The sequence below is a fragment of the Rhamphochromis longiceps genome, linkage group LG16, assembly GCF_057381845.1.
Source record: "Rhamphochromis longiceps isolate RC_006_pf linkage group LG16, R_longiceps_female_GT1.1, whole genome shotgun sequence".
NCBI classification, from domain to species: Eukaryota; Metazoa; Chordata; class Actinopteri; order Cichliformes; family Cichlidae; genus Rhamphochromis; species Rhamphochromis longiceps.
The window spans coordinates 4728585-4751482 of record NC_140572.1 but is presented as its reverse complement, the minus strand read 5'-3'; the positions used below and the strand labels follow the sequence as shown (position 1 = coordinate 4751482).

General features: G+C 40.7%; 2 protein-coding genes and 1 long non-coding RNA gene across 3 annotated transcripts in view; 1 reads left to right on the top strand and 2 right to left on the bottom strand.

The window, feature by feature from the left end:
* LOC146650428 (uncharacterized) overlaps positions 1-22898 on the top strand; it is a 387448-nt gene that overhangs the window by 24518 nt on the left and 340032 nt on the right. The gene's annotated exons all lie outside the window — the stretch shown is intronic.
* Positions 1-22898, bottom strand: part of LOC146650432 (protein NLRC3-like) — a 241341-nt gene that overhangs the window by 12178 nt on the left and 206265 nt on the right. Inside the window, exons 2-8 of the mRNA XM_085385511.1 lie at positions 21071-21200; positions 20000-20078; positions 19652-19838; positions 17744-19523; positions 14715-14888; positions 9607-9786; positions 2797-2970 (exon numbers count right to left, since the gene is read on the bottom strand). Of these exons, the coding sequence (XP_085241637.1) occupies positions 2797-2970; positions 9607-9786; positions 14715-14888; positions 17744-19523; positions 19652-19838; positions 20000-20078; positions 21071-21189 (2693 nt within the window). The 5' untranslated portion in view covers positions 21190-21200. The remainder of the gene's footprint in view (positions 1-2796; positions 2971-9606; positions 9787-14714; positions 14889-17743; positions 19524-19651; positions 19839-19999; positions 20079-21070; positions 21201-22898) is intronic.
* Positions 1-22898, bottom strand: part of LOC146650439 (uncharacterized) — a 153374-nt gene that overhangs the window by 73340 nt on the left and 57136 nt on the right. The gene's annotated exons all lie outside the window — the stretch shown is intronic.

The window sequence follows — 22898 nt, the reverse complement described above, 5'->3', positions numbered from 1 at the left end:
TGCAACATCTGTACCTGTGAAAGCTTCTTCTCTGTTGCTGCTCATATTGTGCAGAAGAAGAGAGTTTCTTTATCATCAGAAAATGTCAATGAGCTTGTGAGTCTTAGCAGCTGGCTCGGTGCAGAGGAGGAAGAACATGTCAGTCAGAGGAAGATAAATGCAGTTCATGTTGTCAACTCAACCTGGACTGTTGAAAGTTTTTCTTTGTCTGGTTTCTGACTGAGATTCTCCAAAGGAAATCCAGCACAAACACACACTTCACACACTCAAAGTCCTGCACAGTAAATGAGCTGATGAGCGTTTGTGCTGCTGCCTGATAACAGAACAATAGTTCTGCTGCTTCCTGTTCTGCAAACACACATTTATAAATGTTCACTTGCTGTTGATCAAAGGTATGTTGGTGGCTCTGGACGCTGAGGGAACTTTGTAAAAAACTAGATCAAATGTTAACGTCCTGGCAGAGGCAAAGAACTTTGATTTGATATTTGATTAGATTCATGTTTCAGCTCAGACTGACAGAAATATTTGAACTGCTGCTGTGTTAAAGGGAACACTGCTGTTAGAAAGCACCTGATCTGTTTCTGCACACTGAATGTTGCACTTCTCATACTGCAGTACTATTACAATAAGTACACAATGCACTACTTTTGAACTCATGATTGAATGTTGCTGTAACAAAGCCATTAATGTGATTCAAAGTGTTCATGGTTTCCCAGCACAACAAATGATTGCACAAGTGTGACTGATCCACTTTCTAATGTGTGTGTAGCCCACACTGTGTGTCACTGTGTCACAGGTGAGTCTGTGTGTCCAGGTTCTATGAGGACAACAGGATATAGTGACTGAGTCCAGCAGCTTAAAGTCTGACTCCATCCTCCATTTAAATAACTCACAGCAACAACTGAATAGCTTTGCCTTTGTGTAGCTGACACTTCATTTTAATGTCCTTCTATTCTGGTTCATCTGGTCTCAGTTTCTATAAGCACACAGGTTTCATCAGGACTCTATGACCTCAGTGATCTTTGCTGGGCCTTAATGCTCTGAACAAAGCTGCACAGCACAAGACTAAATAGAAATGAATCAGTCTTTCATTCTCACTGCTGTTTGACTTCAGCTCTCAATGTCCCACCATAACCCATGGAAAGAATTACTGTCCATCCAGGCTGCTGAACATGGAGCTGATGAAGGTGGAGTATTGTGAGGGCTGATGGAGATGATGATGAGGAATCCAGGAGCAGTGGGTGGATGGCAGCATCAGCATGAAGGATCAGTGTGAGAACACATCATCATCCACAAAGGAAACCAGTCTGAGTGTCTGACGCTCTTGTTAGAAAGACGCAGTCCCAGCAGTTAGCTTGTCTGCTAGTTAGCTGAGAGCTAACTCACTTGTACATTGAGTACCAAACTGTGTAAACCAGGGGTGTCAAACATATGGCCCGTGGGCCAAATCCAGCCCTTGACATAATTTCATATGTCAAATATTGATGAATTTTCAGGCTTGTTGATAATCAATGTGAGCACGGCTGAGATTTTATTCTGATGAGCAAACCATGTGGCCAAACACTTTAAGAGACAGACTGGGATCATACCATTATGTGAAAGAGGACGGAAATGTCCCATAGACAGCAAGGGTAGTGGTAGAGACCAGTACACAGAGAAATGGGAGCTGTATTGAAATGCAAGCGTGTCAGGAAAGAGTGAAAAGGCAAAATGAGCAGCATCTGGCTGCATTTCAGTGATATTGGAGACCACAAAGCTGAGTGCAACATTTATACAGGAGATATACAGGAGACGCTGAGAGTAGAACTGATAAAATTAGGAGCTGGCTAAAGTGAGACCCATTTTTATTTCCACCCATTTTCCATTGTGGAGGACAAAAGGTTTCAAACTGGTCCAGGTCTTAAACCTCACGTGTTCTTCCTAATAGCAGTAAATGGATAGAAATAAGGCTTTTATGAAAACACTGAATAAAACTTGCTGCCTTTAAAAAGACTAAATGTACAGTTCAGTATTGAATACTACATAAAATAAACTATATATAAAGTGTGTCTGAATGGCAGAGATGCAGAAATATGTGCATATAGCACAGAGCCACGGCTCAGTGTCTGAATGAGTCTCACAGACCTGAATGTGCTGTTGAAGCCATTTATAATTATAACGTAATTCTTTACTCGTTTGAGCTGCTCCTTACCACAAGCCACCAGACGTGGAAGGTTTTGGACTTTTAACTATATTTTCTGAAGTTTTACAACTTTTCTTACTGTTAAAAACCTCGTTATGGCCATTCATGCTGTACAAAGTAATTAGACATGTGTGGTATCTACAGAAACGTCAGGATCTCAGCTAAAAGTTCACAAAACCATCTCAACAACCACCAAACAGCTGAAACAGCAGGTGAACAGATTACACAAAAAAGATGTAAACACAAATCACCCTGATCATCTGTTTTTTAAACATGAAGCGTCGTTTTGGACGTTCATTTACTGCTGGTTCAGTGAATTTTGGTTGGACAGTGATGAAACCTGCAGCCTCAGAATCTGTGAGAAGTCTGCTTTCAGCACGCAACTGCATTGTTGTGTGCTGTGGATCCACCTCTGCAAACTCATCACTGTTTTACCATCATGTTTCTACTTAGACAATAACAAAGGAAGCAGTTCCCAGGAACTACTTCCTGTCTTGTTAACATAAGAGTACGTTGCCCTTCAAAACACCTCCACTTCTCCTCTTATTAGAGGACTGCCTTATTATTAATCTGCTAATTCTGTCAGTTGATGAAAGAAAAATGCTTGATCTTACCTGAGAGTTTCCAGTGTACAGTGTGGACTCTTCAGTCCTTCAGACAGAAGCTTCACGCCTGAATCCTTCAGGTTGATGTTACTCAGGTCCAGCTGTCTCAGATTAGAGGTCTGAGAGCTGAGACCTGAGGCCAGAGCTTCACAGCTTCTCTCTGACAGGTCACAGTGACTCAGTCTGAAAAATAACAGATAAACAATTACAAAAATAAAACACTTATGTTGAAGTGTAATGAGATACTATTATATTTAGCAATATTTCATCTTGTTTTGTCAGGAAACTGAGCACTGATGCAGAGCAACATGTGGAGAGAATCAGAGGAGAAGAAGTGAAGAGAGAACAGCAGTAAAACAACACTGAATTGTTCAGTGTGCTTTTGATATCAACAGAATGTGTCAAACTTCTTTATTTTGTATTTGTTTTAGTAGAATTGATGATTATCACTTGGATAACAACCACAGGCCAGGTCTAAATTGCACTTTGGTGACAGTTACACCCAGAAATATTTCAGAAACGTGGACAATTTGTGCTCCATTGTATTCAGTATTGAACAAACTGAGTACCGATGACCACTTAATATTTTTGATATTTTATTTGAGTTGTTCCACCTGATCTGTGTTAACTAGAATAAACATTTAAAAGCTAAAGCTATGATCACATATGTACTTACAGAGCTTTGTTGGAGGCTTTGACCACTGGCAGCAGCCTCAGAAGAGCCTTTTTAAAGGCTCATGTTCTCACTTAGATCACTTTATAGCTGTATATCTCAAATTTCTGTAAAGTTATTTATTTCATATTCTGTATAGTTTTTCATATTTATATCCTGTTCATAGCCTGTACATAGCTTGTACTCACTACAGCCTGTACATACTTAGTTATAGAATATTCACAACATACTTCATACCGTGTACATTATAACATACCATAATAGACCCATTTCTGTAATATACTTACATATCTATACTATTGCTAATATATATTGTAATATACCTATATCACTAAAGCACTTCTGGATGGATGCAAACTGCATTTCATTGCCCTGTACCTGTGCATGTGCAATGACAATAAAGTTGAATTCTATTCTAATTCTATTCTATTTATTTCTACTTACATTTCATTCTGGGAAAAATGGGGATTACTTTGAAAACAGGAACTATTTTCCCCAAAAATCAGCCCTGGATTAGTAAATCACTCCAACATGTTCTCAGGCAGAAGAAGCTGTCTTGTTATGAGGGAGAGAAGAAAAGCAGCTAAAATCAGGTGTAAAAGTAAAGCAGAGGATGAGCTGAATAAAGGACACTCAAGGTTGGCTTGGAAAGGAATGAAGTCCATGGTGGGGATGCAGAACAAGGAGCAAAGATGAATGTGATGCTGAATCAGCAGAAGACTTGGACTCATTGGATTCCAGCTTTTTTTTTTTATTGACATTTTAGAATCACTATACAATACCATCAACTTCAGCTATCTTTCAGTACATATATTTTTTTCTTTTTTTCTATATTTAAACAACTAAAATATCCATACAATAAGAATGAAAGAAGAAGAAGAAAAGAAAAAGAAGCAAAACAGGAAACAACATAAATAAAAAATACATAAGGAAAAAGAAAAAGGAAAGAAAAATAAATAAATAAATATAGGGAGTGTGTTTTTGTTTCCATTAATGTAACTAATTTTTCCTCTAGTCTTCTAGTAGTTAACAAAGTCAAAATCTAATGCAAAAGCAAAAACTAATTAGTCTGCCTTCCTCCATTACCACACATAAAGCTGTTAATCCTTTATATGTCCAATCTTTGAATCTGGTGTCCAATTTATTTGGAGCAAAATGTGTGTCATATGCACACCACTTAAGAACTGCTATATCCTCTTCTAGTTTATATTCTTTTATTACTGTTTCCCAAATTTTAAAAGTCAACTTGATCCATGGATTTTCAATAGTTTTTATTAAATTTTGCAAGCTTCTGTCTGCTATAATAGCTTGTATGGGGATGGAGGTCAGACTCTCCTCAATAACTTTCCATTGAGCGTCATATGAAGGATTACATCAGCATATCATAGGCCTTAATTGTGCTGCCCAATAATATTCCCTAAGAGAAGGTAAGCCCCACCCCCTTTTCCTTTGTTAAGTTGTAGGGTTTTAAATCTAATTTTTCCTTGCCATATGTATCTTGACAAAATTTTATCCCATTCATTAAACTGTTTCTGGTTAATTTCTATTGGTAATGTTTGAAATAAATATAATAATTTAGGAAGAATATTAATTTTAATTGAGTCTATTCTCGAATATAAACTTAAATATGGAATTAGATCCCATCTCGCTATATGTTCCTTAATTTTTTTTTGTATTGGTAAATAATTTCGTTCTAATAGTTCTGTAAGATCCTTAGGTATTATGACTCCTAGATATTTAAAGTACTCTGTTTGCCATGCTAATTGATACTTATTTTTAACTTCTTCTGATGGAATATAGTTGTACTTAAGCAATTGTGTTTCACTCATATTAACCCTATATCCAGATAGTCGACCAAAGTATTCAAATGATTGCATTAATTTAGGTAAAGAGTTTGATGGTTGACCCAAAAATATTAAAATATCATCTGCATAGCAGGCTAATTTATGCTCCTTTTCATGGATATTAATACCTTCTACTTCTTTATTTTGTCTTATATATTGAGCCAATGGTTCCAGATATAACGCAAATAATAATGGTGAGCACGCACAGCCCTGCCTATTTGCTCTTTGCAGCTTAATACTATTTGATAGGTAGCCATTAATTTTAATCCTTGCCGTAGGGTTATCATAAAGTGCCTGTATTGTCTTAATTATATTTTCGTGAAAGCCAAATGTATGCAAGACTCGGTAAAGAAAATTCCAATTAACTGAATCGAATGATTTTTCTGCATCGATACTGATTACCATTGCTTCTATTTTATTCTTTTGAATATGATTAATAATTTGTAATGTCCGTCGTACATTATCTTGTATTTGGCGCTCTCGAATAAAACCTGTTTGATCATTATGAATTAGATTAGGTAAGAACTTTTCTAATCGTCGAGCCATGATAGATGTAAACAGCTTGTAATCTGTATTAAGAACACATATTGGTCTATATGACGCACATTCTACTTTATCCTTGTTTTCGTTTGGGATGGCAGAGATAATTGCTTCTTTACAGCTAGAAGGTACTTGAGCCTTCTTTAGGATCCAATTCATTGTTAGAAGCATCACTGGTATTAATTCTTCTTTTAGCTCCTTGTACCATTCTGCCGTATATCCATCTGATCCTGGAGATTTATTTATTTTAACTTTACTTATTGCTATTCTTAGTTCCTTTTCTGTTATATCTTCAATCAAAGTTTTATTCTGTTCTTCATTCAGTACTGGTAAATCAAGAGAATCTAAAAAACTGTTAATTTCAACTATACTACTCTCTGTGTTATTAGCATACAGAGTCTTATAAAATGTTTCAAATGCACTCTGAACTTCTATTGGTTTATTTTTTTTATTAGTTTTGTCACTGGATGTTTAATTTTGTGAACTGTATTATCTGCTATTTTCTTTTTTAGTTTCCAGGCTAATACATTCATTGCTTTTGATCCTCCCTCATAATACCTTTGTTTAAGAAACATTAATTTTTTTTTAATTTCATATGTGGTCAAATCATTTATTTCATTTCTTGTTTTCCTAATTTCCTCCAATATATCCTGAGATGTTTTTCTTTCATGCCTTTTCTCTAATTCTTATTTTGTAGCTCTTCTAATTTCTTATTTCTCATATTTTTCTTATAAGAGGATATTGCTATAATTTTCCCTCTCAGGACAGCTTTTAAGGCATCCCACAGTATAGGAGGAGACACCTCACCATTGTCATTAGTTTCCATATAGAAGTGAATCTCTTTCTTAATTTGTCCTTTAAAGTGAGGATCATTCAGTAAGCTTGAATTTAATTTCCAATTATTGAGTTTTGGTTGCACGTTTAAATCAACAGACAGGTATACTGGTGCATGATCGCTTAACTCTATTGTTCCAATTGTCACGGCCAGGCGGATCAGCTGCACGCTGATCAGCCCTCTCTGTTTCTCTTCCTCTTCTCTCTCGCCGGGGCGGAACTCACTGTGGGTTCATGCCCTCGGGAGATGAGACCCAGGTGTCTCATTAAGGGGAGCAGCATTTAAGCCAGGAGGTGACTGCTGTTCGTCGCTGGATCGTTGTCTACCACGCGTTAGTAAAGTCAAGCTACAGCAAGTTTAGTGAAGAGTGTTTTCCTCTGTGCGTCGTCCTTAACCCTGTCTCCCTGTCTACAGAACCTCTTGGATTTTTCCCCGTGCGTTTCCCGTGTGGCAGTGTTGGAGTGTGAGCCTGTGATCGTGTGAGTGGATATTCTGAAGAACGTATGCTTTCCCTTGGACTTCCCTGGAGACCCCTTCTTCCCTCACTCAGCTGTATATAACACTCCCCCGCACATTCTTGTATATACACCTGGTGACTTGTAAATAAACTCTTCTTGTAAGCATCAGTACCGGAGTCCTGCGCTTGAGTCCTCCTCCCAACCGTAACACCAATTGCACAAGTGTTTATTTTATCTTTATTTTTCCCAAAAGTTATGAAATAATCTATTCTTGTGTATAACGAGTGCGGTGAGGAAAAATAAGTATAATCCCTTTGGTAGGGATGCAAGTCTCTCCATATATCAATTAGTCCCACCTCCTTCATCAATGTATTTATATTCTTAATTAATGTTTTAGTATTCTGTGCTTTTCTATTGGAAATATCTAGCTTTGGTTGTAGATGTATATTTAAATCTCCTCCGCAAATTAGGAAACCTACTGTCTCTGTTACCATCACATCTATAATTTTCTTAAAGAAATAAATATCGCTTCCAGGGGGTGCATATATATTTAACAACGTGACTGGGTTCCCCTCAATGTTTCCCCTTACCAAAATATAACGTCCCTCTTTATCACTTATCTCAGATATTTTTTCAAAGAGTAATTTGCTTGATAACAGGATAGCCACTCCTCTCCTTCGTCCAGTTTTATAGGAAGAGGAGAAAACTGTTGTATAACCCATTCTTTTCAGTTTTTCATGCTCCTTACAGTCTAGATGGGTTTCCTGTGGATACACTATTTGTACTTGTTCTTTCTTCATTTTAGTTAAATTTTTATTACGTTTAATTGGATTCGACAGGCCATTTACATTATATGATATGATTTTTACCTTATCTTTAAGCATACCCTTACTATTTGAATATTATTAATGTAACAACGACATGTACCATCAGACCACTCCCTAAACATACATAAGCAAACATTAATATTAAGATTAACGCAGTATAAAACAACAGCTACAGAAATAAGCTTTATTTGGTCAAAGAAAAATAAAAGAAAAAAAAAGACTTCCAACTGTGGGGTCCCCGATATGACCCTAAGTAAGCCCCGATAAAAGAGGGGGCTTCGAGGGGGGCCTGTCTCACCTCTATGTGAGACAGGGCCTTCCTTAGCCAGCAGGCCAATGTCCATTCTACTAATAGCATAGGTAGCACGTCCGCCTATTTTCAATTTCTGCATTGCCACTTCAGTATATTATTTCGAGATAAGAAGTCTTTACCAGTGTATATGGCTATAGCTTGATTCCAGCTTTGATATCATTGATTTCAATGAAGAGCTTTGTGATTGTAGCAAAGGGCTGGTAGCTCTGAGAGTCCCACTGATGAGGCGTTTGTGAAGGTTCGCAGTTATCTAAAGAGCTTAGAAAAAAAGGCATCTGGACATCTTTAAGTTTCTTGAAGTCGTTTCGCCTTTCACCTCTCATCCAAGAAGCTTCTTTATTTCTAGGGTCAAATGTTGAAGAGTCCCAGATTAGCCTGTGTACAAACAGACTTCAGCCATATGAGAGTGAGTGTGAGTGAATGAGAGCACACACAGGACACTCTGATCTCTGAATGTGTGTGACGCAGTGAAAAAGAGGATTGTACTGGATATACTGTGACTGACAAACAGAGTTTAAAGAGAAAGGTGTTTGGATTAAAATGGATTATGCTAAAGTGAACGTGCTAATGAAATCTGAACTGAATGAAATGTGAAGTGAAGATAATTCAGATGTAAAAGAGAGAGAAACTGATAATAAGGTGGGGCTGGAGATCAGTGAAGGGCATGTAAACACCTGATTGGTTGACTAGATATCAGATCGACAGTTTCACAGTTTTCCCTGTGGATTATAACTTTAAGAAGATGTGACATTCATCAAGGAATCCTGCTCTCCGGATTATTTCCATGAACACTGATCTGGATCACATCTACAGTGCTGGAAGTGCCCGTCTCACCACCAACCTCTCTGTGCACATTCACTTTTCAACCCTTTGTGAGACACTAAAGGTGTAAATCTGAGTATTAATCTGTGTTAGTGCGAACACCTCTAATAGGTTGGTTTAGTCTTTCCAAGTCATGACTTCCCTTAGATCTGCGGTCCAGGCTCCTAAAATCATCCTAGTTTTACAAGCACTACAATCTAGAGGAGAGCTGCACTACCAGGTGTGACTGATGAGATCTGACCTGCAAGGATACTCATGTTTATGTATATCAGGACAAGCAGGGAAGACCTGGACATCAACTCTGTCAGGCTGCCCGAGTCCTCTCACCCACATCAGCTCAGAGCTCTGCATTATCTACTGAGTCAGACTCAGAGGATCAGGGATCAGAAGTTCTACAAAGAGTAGAACCAGACTTCCTGTATAGAGGTGTGTGGGCCTACTGATCCACAGTGTCAGCACAACTTTCACATCATATTCATCTCAGCACAACTAAAACATGTGACTGACCTCAGAGTTTCAAATCGACATCGTGGATTCTCCAGAAGAACACACAGCTGCTTCACTCCTGAATCCTGCAGCTTGTTGTAGGTTCCACTCAGGTCCAGCACTCTGGGATACGAGGGGTTGGACTTCAGCGCTGCTGCCAGATAATCACAGCTGATCTCTGACAAATCACAGTCCCACAATCTGTATAAAGAATGAAAGATGTAAGTTTATTAGACAAAGTGTGAGCTTGAAATCATTCAGTGTTTCATCATCTGTTCAGAGCTGAAGAAGGTTCAGAATGTAGAAGTTTAGAAAATGGAAACTCCAAACAGCTGAAGCCAACAGGAAGCAGCTTCAAACAAACAAGAGAAAAAAATGAATTTTTCACATTGAAGTCGTACATTTATCATAAAGTTGTCAAGTTTTGCCGTGTGAAATAAAAAAAAACTGAACAGGAATCCTCAGAGTTGAACCCTCTGCACAGAGGTTCAGGTTCCTCTTCAGGTCCCAAAGTGCAGAACAACAAGGTTTCAAACAGCTTCGTTCCAGCAGCATCAGCCACAGAAATGCAGAGATAATTCTTTGGATCTCTTGGTTGTGTTGTATGATGCTGTGTTTGCATATCTGGTGTCTGTGTTGCTTTGTGAGGACGGATCATTTACTGCAGCTCCAGATAAACAGAGCTGGACCTGAACCTGGTAGCTTCACTTAGAAGACACTTGTGACGGGAACGTCAGGTCAAAAAAGTGCCCCTCCGACAGCCAAACCCATCTGTTCTCTGATTGGATAGTTACATTTGTGATTGACATGACATTGACCAATCAGATGAAAGGAAGAAAAATAGGGTCAAAATTCGTACTTGTAACTTGCAGGGTTTTTTTGGCTAAGTCCACACACAAATCTTTTTTTACACACACACACAAATTTTATTCACGCACACACAAATTCTTTTTACACATACAAATCCTGATTTACAAGTACAAAATATTTATGACCACATTTTGAGCCCATACAAATGTTCTGCAGATGAGTCCATGCGCTCACAACAAAGCTCAGTGTGGACGACGCTGTGCACGCTCCAATGCTGATTGGTTAGAAAGTGGGCGGGAACAGGGAAGAGAGCGACAGTAGTGTTCAGCACAAACACGAAGGATCAAAGAAGAAGAACATGACAAGCTCAGATGGAGGCTGCAGTGGACACTTTTCATTGTTTTAACATTCGCTTTCACTTCAGCTTCACCAACAACAGCACAAGCAGAGCAGCCCACTGACTGCGTGGCCGTGACGGCGCCCCCTGGTGACTGTAAACCATCACAGGAGCTCTTTATCATGTTCTACACTCTCATTGGTTCTTTGTGTGCTTGTTTTTTAGAACAGTAGTCATTGTGATTGTTCAAAGAAGACCGTCAGCTGTGACTAAATGTAGCTCCTACAGCAGTGATTGGAATAACTACTGAAGCTAATCCAGTATCAAAGCTCAGGAATCAGCAGCTCCCACCTCGTTTTCTTTGAACAATTATTTTTAGCTGCTGTGTTTTTGTGTTTCTGCGGACCTCAGACATCCTGCTGCTCTGGAGAACTGAAGCTCTAAAGGCTTCAGCCTTTATCTCCAAGAAACAAAGCTGATCATGGAGACCCAGCAGGTCAGCTGATCTGTGGACAGCACCAGCATCTTTAAGTAAGTCTGAGAGGTGAGCAGTCTTTGGAAGCCTTTACTGTCTGATAGTCTCAGAGCAGGATTTGGATCATTATTTGGCTTTTCTTCTATTATTATGTTTAGTTTCTGCTTCACAGATATTCTCTGAGATGTTCTCTGAAATGTTTCCCACTGTTGGACAAACTTTCACAGTTTCTTCATAAAGGAGATCTCCTGTGCAGTCCATCTGTGATAATATGTTAAACACTGAATTATGATTCATATCTGAATGTACTGACTGTTAATTACTGATGAGAACATAATCAGTAAATATAAATATGTTTGAGTTTGGCTTTGATGAATCAGAATAAAAGTAATAAAATAATTATTTTAGAGACAGGCCTAACTCAGGCCAGCTGACAGCCTGTGTACAAACAGACTTCAGCCATATGAGAGTGAGTGTGAGTGAATGAGAGCACACACAGGACACTCTGATCTCTGAATGTGTGTGACGCAGTGAAAAAGAGGATTGTACTGGATATACTGTGACTGACAAACAGAGTTTAAAGAGAAAGGTGTTTGGATTAAAATGGATTATGCTAAAGTGAACGTGCTAATGAAATCTGAACTGACTGAAATGTGAAGTGAAGATAATTCAGATGTAAAAGAGAGAGAAACTGATAATAAGGTGGGGCTGGAGATCAGTGAAGGGCATGTAAACACCTGATTGGTTGAGTAGATATCAGATCGACAGTTTCACAGTTTTCCCTGTGGATTATAACTTTAAGAAGATGTGACATTCATCAAGGAATCCTGCTCTCCGGATTATTTCCATGAACACTGAGCTGGAACACATCTACAGTGCTGGAAGTGCCCGTCTCACCACCAACCTCCCTGTGCACATTCACTTTTCAACCCTTTGTGAGACACTAAAGGTGTAAATCTGAGTATTTATCTATGTTAGTGCGAACACCTCTAATAGGTTGGTTTAGTCTTTCCAAGTCATATCTTCCCTTAGATCTGCGGTCCAGGCTCCTAAAATCATCCTAGTTTAACAAGCACTACAATCTAGAGGAGAGCTGCACTAACAGGTGTGACTGATGAGATCTGACCTGCAAGGATACTCATGTTTATGTGTATCAGGACAAGCAGGGAAGACCTGGACATCAACTCTGTCAGGCTGCCTGAGTCCTCTCACCCACATCAGCTCATCAACTCTAAACAGGAACGAGCAGCTCATTTCAAAATAAAAGGTTGGAATTGTAAAGAAAACAAACAGAGCTCATAAACTGAAACTGATTTCATTTTTCAGCTGGAACATTTTAGTTGTTCCTTTTTCAATACATACATAATTATATTTACAGTAAGTCTTATCATTCCCCTTTTCCCTGCCAGTCACCGCCAATGTTCCCTCTAATGTTTCATGTGTCTGAGCGAACACACAAACTCCCTGAGCGTCCCTTGGACCACAGCAACAGCAGACGTGTGCACTGTGGTCACGCCAGCATCTTATCCATCCAAGTTACACGGTTTATTAAAGTAATCAAATTACAGCATTTACATTTATGTTAGACTACTTTTAATTAACTGCTTTAGCCCACTTACAATGAAAATTAAAAACAACCTTGTTCATGACCTGTAGCATGTTAACACTATTGGAAGTAAAAATAACTTGAACTCCAATTTTGAAAACACAACTTTATTTTTTCTATTTTTATAAAGCTCTGACTTGTATTATGAGTCTGTGGTCTGGGAGAGAGTCTGTAACTCTGTCTGCAAAATACAGGATATAATGACCAATGTTGGGCAATTAATTATATAGTTACTTCTTCAAAAAAGTAACTGAGTTTTGCAAACAACAAAGTTTGTTGCAATAAACACTGAATACTATCGTTGTTATAAACAACAATACTATTCAGGAAGAAAACCAAACATTGCAGATATTTTATCATAACTCTGGTTTTACGTGGCCGATCAACACAATTTAAAAACTTGTATAAAGTCCACACTTTTTCCCTCAGTTGTTCCGTCTGTCCTGCTCACATCTCCAATGGTTGTACACGTTGTCATTAACGTGGCTTCACCTCATCATCAGCCACTTTGCTCGCTATAACACCATTGTCGGCACATAAGGACGCTGTCATAGCCTGTCAGCGACGTTGATTAGCTGCGTATATACGAATGTGAATCGCATCATTGGCTGGACTACGGGATAAGGTGGCATCGTTCTAATCCCATATGGGAGCAGCCAGTCACTGACTAACACTGCAAAACAGAATTGTTGAAGATTTAATTTTAATTTCAATTGAGATTTGATTTTTTTTTTTGTGTGCAACACAGATTTTCTGTGTGCAGAGACCGTGCCAGCAGCGCGCAGTTGCACGAGCGCAGCTTAGAGGGAACATTGGGCACCACCACAGTTCACTTCAACAAAACTTTACTTCAGATTTGTTTTCATGGTTTGATCCAGTGATGAGAGCCGTTTCCCCCATGTCCAGTCCTTGTACTAAGCTAGGCTAAACATGTCCAGTGCCTGTCTCTGTGCAGCTTTTAATCTGATGTTAATAAGGTAGAAATGGAGGAAGAAGAAAATGACTTCATCAATCAACATGCAGCTACCAACCCAAATGGTGAGGTGGTGGTTAGTTATTACTGTGGTTTATGACCCCCTACATTATCCTACATTCAAATATATTCTCCAGCTACAATAGTGTTTGTGTTCCTAAAAGGATTTCATGAATGTGTTATTGTTCATGTCACATCTGTATGAAACAAAGAGGAAGTGAGGTTTATCCTTCATGATCACAAACTGTTCCTGCATGTAAACCTGAGATCTGTGTGGAGCAGCTGACCTGTACGATGTGCTCAACACAAACATTATTTACCATCAGTTACTGTGTGACTGAACCACGTGGGTGTATGAAACATCGCTTTCAGTTTTAATAGCACATGGCAACATTCAGACGGGAATCTATACATTAACACTTTGATTTGTTACAGTGAGGAGACTGTTGAAGGAACGATGAGGGGAAACTGTAACAGCAGCAACAGAAACCAGGAGACAAAGCTGAGGTCTGGGTTCCTCTATGCTACACACAGCCTCCTGCTCCTGGACTTTAGTAAACACATAAATGTCTCCAAGTACACTTACTTCAGAAACTCTATTAAACTCATTACAAGTTTACTTCAGCTTTAAATTACTCACAACATCAGCACACATGAGTAAACAAAGTAACTCACAGCTACTGTTCAAGTTTAGTCATCTTTAATACAAATATACCTCATTATTATGAATCTCACAGCTACCTGCTCATTGAACTGAACTATAATTCTGTTTGACCATTAAAACAAAATATGTGACTGTAAAAAATCTTCAGACAGTAATTAAGAATCTCCTAAGCAATCCAAAGATAAAGAAAAGTTCACCTGCCAATTCTATAAAGCTTGGTTGTTTATACAATAATATCCTTTAATGATATGTTTGGATCCTGACCTGAGAGTTTCCAGTGTACAATGTGGACTCTGCAGTGCAGCAGACAGAAGCTTCACCCCTGAATCCCGCAGGTCATTGTTACTCAGGTCCAGCTCTTTCAGACTAGAGGTCTGAGAGCTGAGACCTGAGGACAGAGCATCACAGCTTCTCTCTGAGAGGTTACAGCCACTCAGTCTGGAAGAAAACAAACAAACAATTAAATCAGTCAAATGAAACATTTTTAATGCCAGCATGCAATACAATTATTGGTTAACTAAATAGCTTCATTAAAACACAACTCTTCTTCTATAGCAGCACTTACTCCTTGTAAGCTCCACCTGCTCCACCTTCTGAGTCAGAAGACATGAAAACAAACTGTAAATCTAGTAGAAACAAGATTGGAAATCTTCTCAGATCCATTTGTACATTTAGAGCCTGATCCTGAAATATAGCAGCACGGACATTCACAGCAGCAAAGGGTTCTTGCTGATCTGAGCTGGCTTGGCCCTGGCTTATTGAAGATTAAAGAAAGCGGAATCAGCTGTTCAAACCCCCACAAGGCTGCCCGCTGTGACTGAAACAATGGGACGGGTCGTGACTTCTCAAAATGGGCTCATTGAACGCAGCACGGATAAGATCTTGAAGAAGCTCATGGCGGTCGTGAGTTCTCAGACTTTGCTCTTTGAGCGCAAAACTGATAACCTCTCGGAGAAGCTCGTGGCTCTCCAACGGGAGATTGAGAGACGAGTGACGGACTGTTAGATCAGCTGTGAAATTGACATGCAGTTGTTCGCACCAAAGAAAGCCACCATCATTTCATGCGGCTAACATACCGGCGCCAGCTGTGGTCTCAAGGCTGGAGCTGAACATAACAAATCTCACCCTGATAACAGACGGTGTTTAGACTGTTCCTTCCCATCCTAAGCATGCTTATCCCCTCCCGGTGCAGACGGTGGGTCGAGGGGACCAGCGCAAATGCTGCAGGCCCGGGTGCGCTGTCTACACCGGCTGTCTCTCACCTTTTACCCATCCCTGTTGCTTGTCATGTGTTTCTATGGTGCATTAAGAGTTTTCATGTGCTCTGCGCTAAGGTCATTTTTTTTGTCTGTTCTCAAACTGATCTCCCTGTTGGAGCTCAGTCTGGGAGGAGTTCTTTTTTCTCCTCATCTTTCCTGATGTTGTGCATTTTCTGCTGTTCGGTTCCGGGTCGCTGCTCTAGCGGCTGACCGGCCAGCTACCTAGCCTGACCCGTCTCCCCAATGTGATGTTTGTGTATTGTATGTATGGTTGGAAAGCTCAGTATCCTAATTGCCCCTTGAAAATAAATACAGTGTTCTGAATCTGAATCTGAAAAGATTACAGAAGACGACTCTGTTCAGTGAATATTACGCTCATGCTGTCACCAAATACCAAAGGTAGATAAAACTCTGGTTGTTGCAGCCATCCAGTATGACATGCTTTGTACTGTCCTGCTGCAGTTTGTGACACCTGATTGATGAGTTGTGAAGGATGATGAAACAAACACTTCACTCAATGTTTGTCTTCTAAACTGGATGTAATTTGGGCAGCCGATAGTTTTTCTTAATCTATCCCAGCTGCAAATAGGAACACAACAAATAAATAACTTTACCCACTTGGATCCTTATCATTCAAGATTGTGAAAAGATTCTCTACTCAGAGAATACTGGTGATTTTAGATGAGAGAGATGGAAGATGATGAAGGGGAAGAGTTTTCAGAACTTGAGGCCTTTTGTCTTCACTGTATAGGACAAAGAAGACAGGAAGGGAGGGAGAAGTGAGGAGAATAACACACAGGAAATGGTCTTGGGCAGACTCAAACCAGGCCCTGGAGTCACGACTCTAACCTTCAGTGCATGGGTCACCTGCTCAGCCAGGTAAGCTACAGCAGTCAGCAGTGTGTGAGTTAATTTGAAGACAATGATGACTATAAGTCAGGTAAAAAAAATACTATCATCAACCAACAAGGGGAAAACAGTGAGCTTGAATGGCCAAGCTTTGACCAAGGGTGGCTCACTCCTCGGTCTTCTTGCACAAGGAGTGAACCACCCTGCATGGCTATCAATGTGGTGCAACCAAGGCCATCATACAGTACAGGCCATCCAAGCTGATTTTAACTTTTCCTCCCAGATACCACCTTAGAAATCATCTAGATTAGGATATGTTGGCTGTTCTAGATCCAATCACAACAAACAGAGAGCTGCTGTGTGTCCAAGGTGAACAGGAAGAATATATACATGCATAAAGTCAATAAAGTCAGAAGGTTTGCTTTAGACTGTGCTGCAGTTTATCATCAAAGACAAACAGGCACCATGCTGCCAACAAATGGCATCAAGTCTGACTTGAAGTTTTTTGTTCTTTTTTTTAAATCAAGATTAAATTTTATAGCAACCACAGCAGAGATGACCAGGGAAGGTGTGCTTGAGGGGATATAGCTACAACAGCTGGTTTCAGACTGAAGATGAACTGAGGTGCTGCACCCAAGTCTGCAGGTTCAGGGAGGGACAAACATCTGCTGCAACCAGATTGGAGTGAGAGGAGAGAGCAAGCCAACAACAACAAAGAAACAACAAACACACTGTGGAAGACCGAAGCAGAGTTTAGTTTAAAGTGGAACTAAGGATGTTTCTCTGGCTGCCAGGATTCACTGAGTAATTCAAATGCTTTCTTTAATGCAGGACCCACCATGCATGTAAAAGCAAGTGTTTCACCAACATTTGTGACTAAAATAGACCTGCAGTAGAAATGTATCTAGGAGCATGCATGTGAATATAAAGTATCACAACATCAGGCACATGCAGCCTAAGTGTTTAAACAGACTGATAACATAAGCTGTTATGTTATCAGTGATGATCAGAGTTTATGGTGAATCCAGCGTCTCGAGTTCTGGAGGCATCAAAGAGGTCACAGTTGTATTGGAGAAATCCCAAAACTTTAGGATACAAATTCATACAGAGACAGAAATCCTGGTGAAATAAATTACTGACACAGTTGGATGTTAAAAGTAAAGACATGAGTACAAATGTACTCACAGAGCTTTGTTGGAGGCTTTGACCACTGGCAGCAGCCTCAGAAGAGCCTCCTCTGAAGCAGAGTATTTCTTCAGGTCAAACACATCCAGATCTTCTTCTGATGACAGTAAGATGAAGACCAGAGCTGACCACTGAGCAGGAGACAGTTCATCTGTGGAGAGACTTCCTGATCTCAGGGACTGTTGGATCTCCTCCACTAGAGAACGATCATTCAGTTCATTCAGACAGTGGAACAGATTGATGCTTTTCTCTGCAGACAGATTCTCACTGAGCTTCTCCTTGATGTACTGGACTGTTTTCTTATTGGTCTGTGAGCTACTTCCTGTCTGTGTCAGCAGACCTCGTAGGAGAGTCTGATTGGTCTGCAGGGAAAGACCCAGGAGGAAGCGGAGGAACAAGTCCAGGTGTCCATTTGGACTCTGTAAGGCCTTGTTCACAGCACTCTGGTGAAGAGATGGTTTAAACCACCAGGAGGTTGTTTGTTGTTGTTCCAGCAGATTGAGTCCAGAGTTGATGAAGGTCAGATGGACATGAAGAGCAGCCAGAAACTCCTGAACACTCAGATGGATGAAGCAGAACACCTTGTCCTGGTACAGTCCTCTCTCCTCTTTAAAGATCTGTGTGAACACTCCTGAGTACACTGAGGCTGCTCTGATATCGATGCCACACTCTGTCAGGTCTGATTCATAGAAGATCAGGTTTCCTTTCTGCAGCTGATCAAAAGCCAGTTTTCCCAGAGACTCCATCATCTTCCTGCTCTCTGGACTCCAGTGTGGATCTGTCTCAGTTCCTCCATCATACTTGACCTTCTTCACTTTGGCCTGAACCACCAGGAAGTGGATGTACATCTCAGTCAGGGTCTTGGGCAGCTGTCCTCCCTCTCTGGTTTCCAGCACATCCTCCAGAACTGTAGCAGTGATCCAGCAGAAGACTGGGATGTGGCACATGATGTGGAGGCTTCGAGCTTTCTTGATGTGGGAGATGATCCTGCTGGCCTGCTCCTCATCTCTGAATCTCTTCCTGAAGTACTCCTCCTTCTGTGGGTCAGTGAACCCTCTGACCTCTGTCACCATGCCAACGCAGTCAGGAGGGATCTGATTGGCTGCTGCAGGTCGTGTGGTTATCCAGAGGCGAGCAGAGGGAAGCAGTTTCCCCCTGATGAGGTTTATCAGCAGCACATCCACTGAGGTGGACTTTCTAGGGTCAGTTAGGATTGTAGTTTTGTGGAAGTCCAGAGGAAGTCGACACTCATCCAGACCATCAAAGATGAACACAACCTGGAAGTCTTCAAAGCTGCAGATTCCTGCTTCTTTGGTTTCAGTAAAGAAGTGATGAACAAGTCCCACCAAGCTGAACTTTTCCTCTTTCAGCACATTCAGCTCTCTGAAAGTGAATGGAAATATGAACTGGATGTCCTGGTTGGCTTTGTCTTCAGCCCAGTCCAGGCTGTATTTCTGTGTTAAGACTGTTTTCCCAATGCCAGCCACTCCCTTTGTCAGCACTGTTCTGATTGGTTCATCTCTTCCAGGTGAGGCTTTAAAGATGTCTTCTTGTCTGATTGTTGTTTCTGGTCTGTCTGGTTTCCTGGATGCTGTTTCAATCTGTCTGACCTCATGTTCATCATTGACCTCTGCAGTCCCTCCCTCTGTGATGTAGAGCTCTGTGTAGATCTGATTCAGGAGGGTTGGGTTTCCTGCTTTAGCGATGCCCTCAAACACACACTGGAACTTCTTCTTCAGGGTGGATTTAAGGTTACGATGACAAACTGCAGCTTGAAGCTCTGAATGAGAAGAAAAATAAACACTCAATTCCAAAAAGAACTAATCTTTAAAACATGTTGCTCCATCTTCCATCTCTGGAAAATGTTCATTTATCCAGCAGCTTAAATCTTTAGATAAATCCTCTTACGTCTCTGCAGACGGTCAGCCAGCTCCTCCTGCTTCATTCTCATCAGGAAGTCCACTGTGATCTTCACAAATGCCTCTCTGCTGCTGCTCCTCTGACTCTCAAAGCATTCTGGATAATCTGGACTCAGAACCTTCTGGATCTTCTTCAGCTCGTTCTTCACAAAAGTGATGATGTTGTCCTCCAGCAGCTGGAACAGAATATTTATGAATGAGCCAATCAGACTGAAATCATGGAGCCAAACATCAGATCCATGTCGGACACACTGACGATCCACTGGTCTACAAAGAGCAGCATGGAGACGACTGTGAACAGAACAGATGTAACAGTAGTTGTTGTACATGTACAGACCATAAATATGGAGTCCAGCTGTGTTTGATGCTGCTGGGCAGACTGACCACTGGGAACCTCTGAGCTCTGCTGGTCCACTCTGTGGAGGAACCATGAAGGATTAGATCAACACAGGATAAAGATCCAGGAGTTTCTGCTCAAATAACTTCATCTGAATCAAGTCTGTCAAGTTTTAAACTCTCAGATTGTGAACATATCAGTAATTTTCAGTCTGTTTTCATGGACGTCCTTTCAGTGGTGATGTCAGGGATGATTTTGAAGAAGCTCATCAAACTGAACCATCAGCAGATCACTGCTCCAAAACCAGAACATGATCCGAGTCTCCCTCCACCACCAGAACACCAGCTTTACTAACGTGGTAGATCAGTGTAGTACAGATCAATAACTGATGAGTCATTTGATCAAAATCACTGAGTGCTTCACGTCTGACCCTCTGATGCTTCTGTAGACATTTTGCATATTTAATGAATGTCTGACAGTTTTACATTCATTCTATGAACACAGTGGAAATGTTGTGTTATAGTCTCCATGTTGTTTCCAGCATCATAAATTCTTAAGTTCAGAAAATTAGATTCTTTCTTCACAGCTGAAAAACAACAACATTTATTCTCTATTGAAATCTGCATCGTCCACTCCAAAGGTCACAATCTGAAGGTAACATCTGGTTTTGTTCCCTGTGGTTAACTCTGAGCATCAGTATGGTGGGATTTATCCACTACATCCACACCACTGTGGTTCAGTGTTGTCCTGATGGAGTAACAGCAGCCAGTATGATCCAGGCTTTAGCTGCTGGGTCTCTGTGTGACCTCTCAGACTGTTTAACAGATCAGACACAAAGAGAATCAGAGCAGCTCTGTTCTTTAAAGACAAACATGAACCCACTCAGGTCACACTTTCCCCACAGATATGAGCATCACTGTCCTCAAACAGCAAATGACCAAGTCGAACATTTGGATCTTTTCTCTTTCATTGTTTTCTTTTTAATGAATCTTTGTAACAATCTGAGGATGTTTCAGGTCATATTTATCCAGGAAACACAAACATGTAAAGGAGTCATCACAGCTCTCTGACCTCGTTGCTCCAGGTTCACCACTGAAGTCTGGAGGGAAATCTTTGGACCGGTCACTCCTCACAGACGGACAGCGGGACCCTGCAGACTCTGCTCTGTCCTCCTCTTCCTCCATCATCATCTTCAGTCAGTCTGAGAGGTAAACCACAAACACTCAGTGAGTTCACATTAACAGGAGGAACTGAGTTACAGTCGCTGACCTCTGACCTGTCATGTGACCATGAAACCAGGTCAATATGTCTGTAGGTTCAGTCATCCAGGTCATGTGATCTAAGGAGCTTGGAGAGAAAAGAGACGTCTTTAAGTTTCTGGAAGACGTTTCATCTGAGAAGCTTCTTCAGCTCTAAAACCAAACGGTGGAGAGTCCCAGATATTTAAACCTGAGAGGGAAAGAAAGCATGTCGCTGACCCACCACTGATGTTATTTCAAGGAGCAAACTGAGAGCCTTTGCACCAGGAGCACAAACATCAGCTCCAGCAATGATCCACTGATGTGTTTTTATTCCATGTATGAATGTTGTTATTGACAGAGATGACGTTTGTGTGTCAGTGATGCAGTGACTGTTGTTGTTACCTGTACAGGCTGGTTAGACTCTATGAAACAGATCATACAGATCTCTGCATGTTAGAAGAGACTATTAAAGGTCATGAATGAGACAAAGGCAGGGAGGCGTCCTTTACAGCTAAACAGCAGAGTGAGAGAACAGCCAGCACCTCTACATTTATCACATTATACAGCACATGTATGATACTGACAGGGATGAGAAGAATTTAGTGATTCTGATCCCATCATTGATATTACTTATTGATTCTCAGTAGCTCTGCTCTGACAGTCACCACCATCACTGAGCAGCATATCAAAGACATTTGTGCACATTAACTGCATGTTGTGGCTCAAATGTTTGTGCATGTTGGAGGCATTTCCTCTTTGTTGTGATCAGTGTTGGTCATTACTCAAAACAGTCATTATTACACATATTACACAGAACACTTTGATTAAAAGTAATGGAGTACGTTACTTCATTACTCCTCATAACATTACTTTGATGTTACTGTGTAAAATGAACAAATGAGCATGTAACAACATAAAGCTGAGGTACAGCCCCACACACCAACACAGATCCTGATGAGGTCACGTGATGTTTCTCTGAGTGTTTATGAACACAAATCAAAGATGAAACAGCACAAAGACACTTCAAAGTGATTCTACTGTAGAAGCATGAACAGGTAGAAACCTGCAGCCTGACTGCTCATCACTTTGTTACCTGTTCAAGTTCAGCAGCAGCAGCTCACTTTATCACGGTGCTGGTCTGGGGTCAGTGTTTACTCAGCTTTACGTCACTCTGGGTTCTTGGCTAGCTTAGCGTTAGCTTAGTGTTAGCTTAGTGTTAGCTTAGCTTAGTGTTAGCATGCTGTGTGCTAGCTCAGCGTCAGAGCTCTGCAGGTGTCTCGTGTGTAAATATTAATCACAGTCACAGTAAAGGAGGTAAAGGGCTGTGACGTCCTCTGTGGGCGCTGAGTGAACTCAAAGTACAAACTACATGATGTCACTGTAACCACCACAGAGACAGGAAGTGTTTTTATGACTGAAACACTGAAATGATGCTAACGGCTGTCGTTAGGCTCACTGACAGCAGTGCTGATGTGTTCATGTCAAACACTGGCTCAGGTCAGACTCCTTCATCCTTCTCCAGCGTGAGGCCGCCCTCAGACCCACAGGAGCTCTGACCTTTGACCTCCTGACCCTAACCATTTTAGTCTTGTTGCATCTTTAAATGCAAATCCTGTGAAATGGTCAGGGGCGGCTCTAGAGAAATTTTCTTAGGGTGG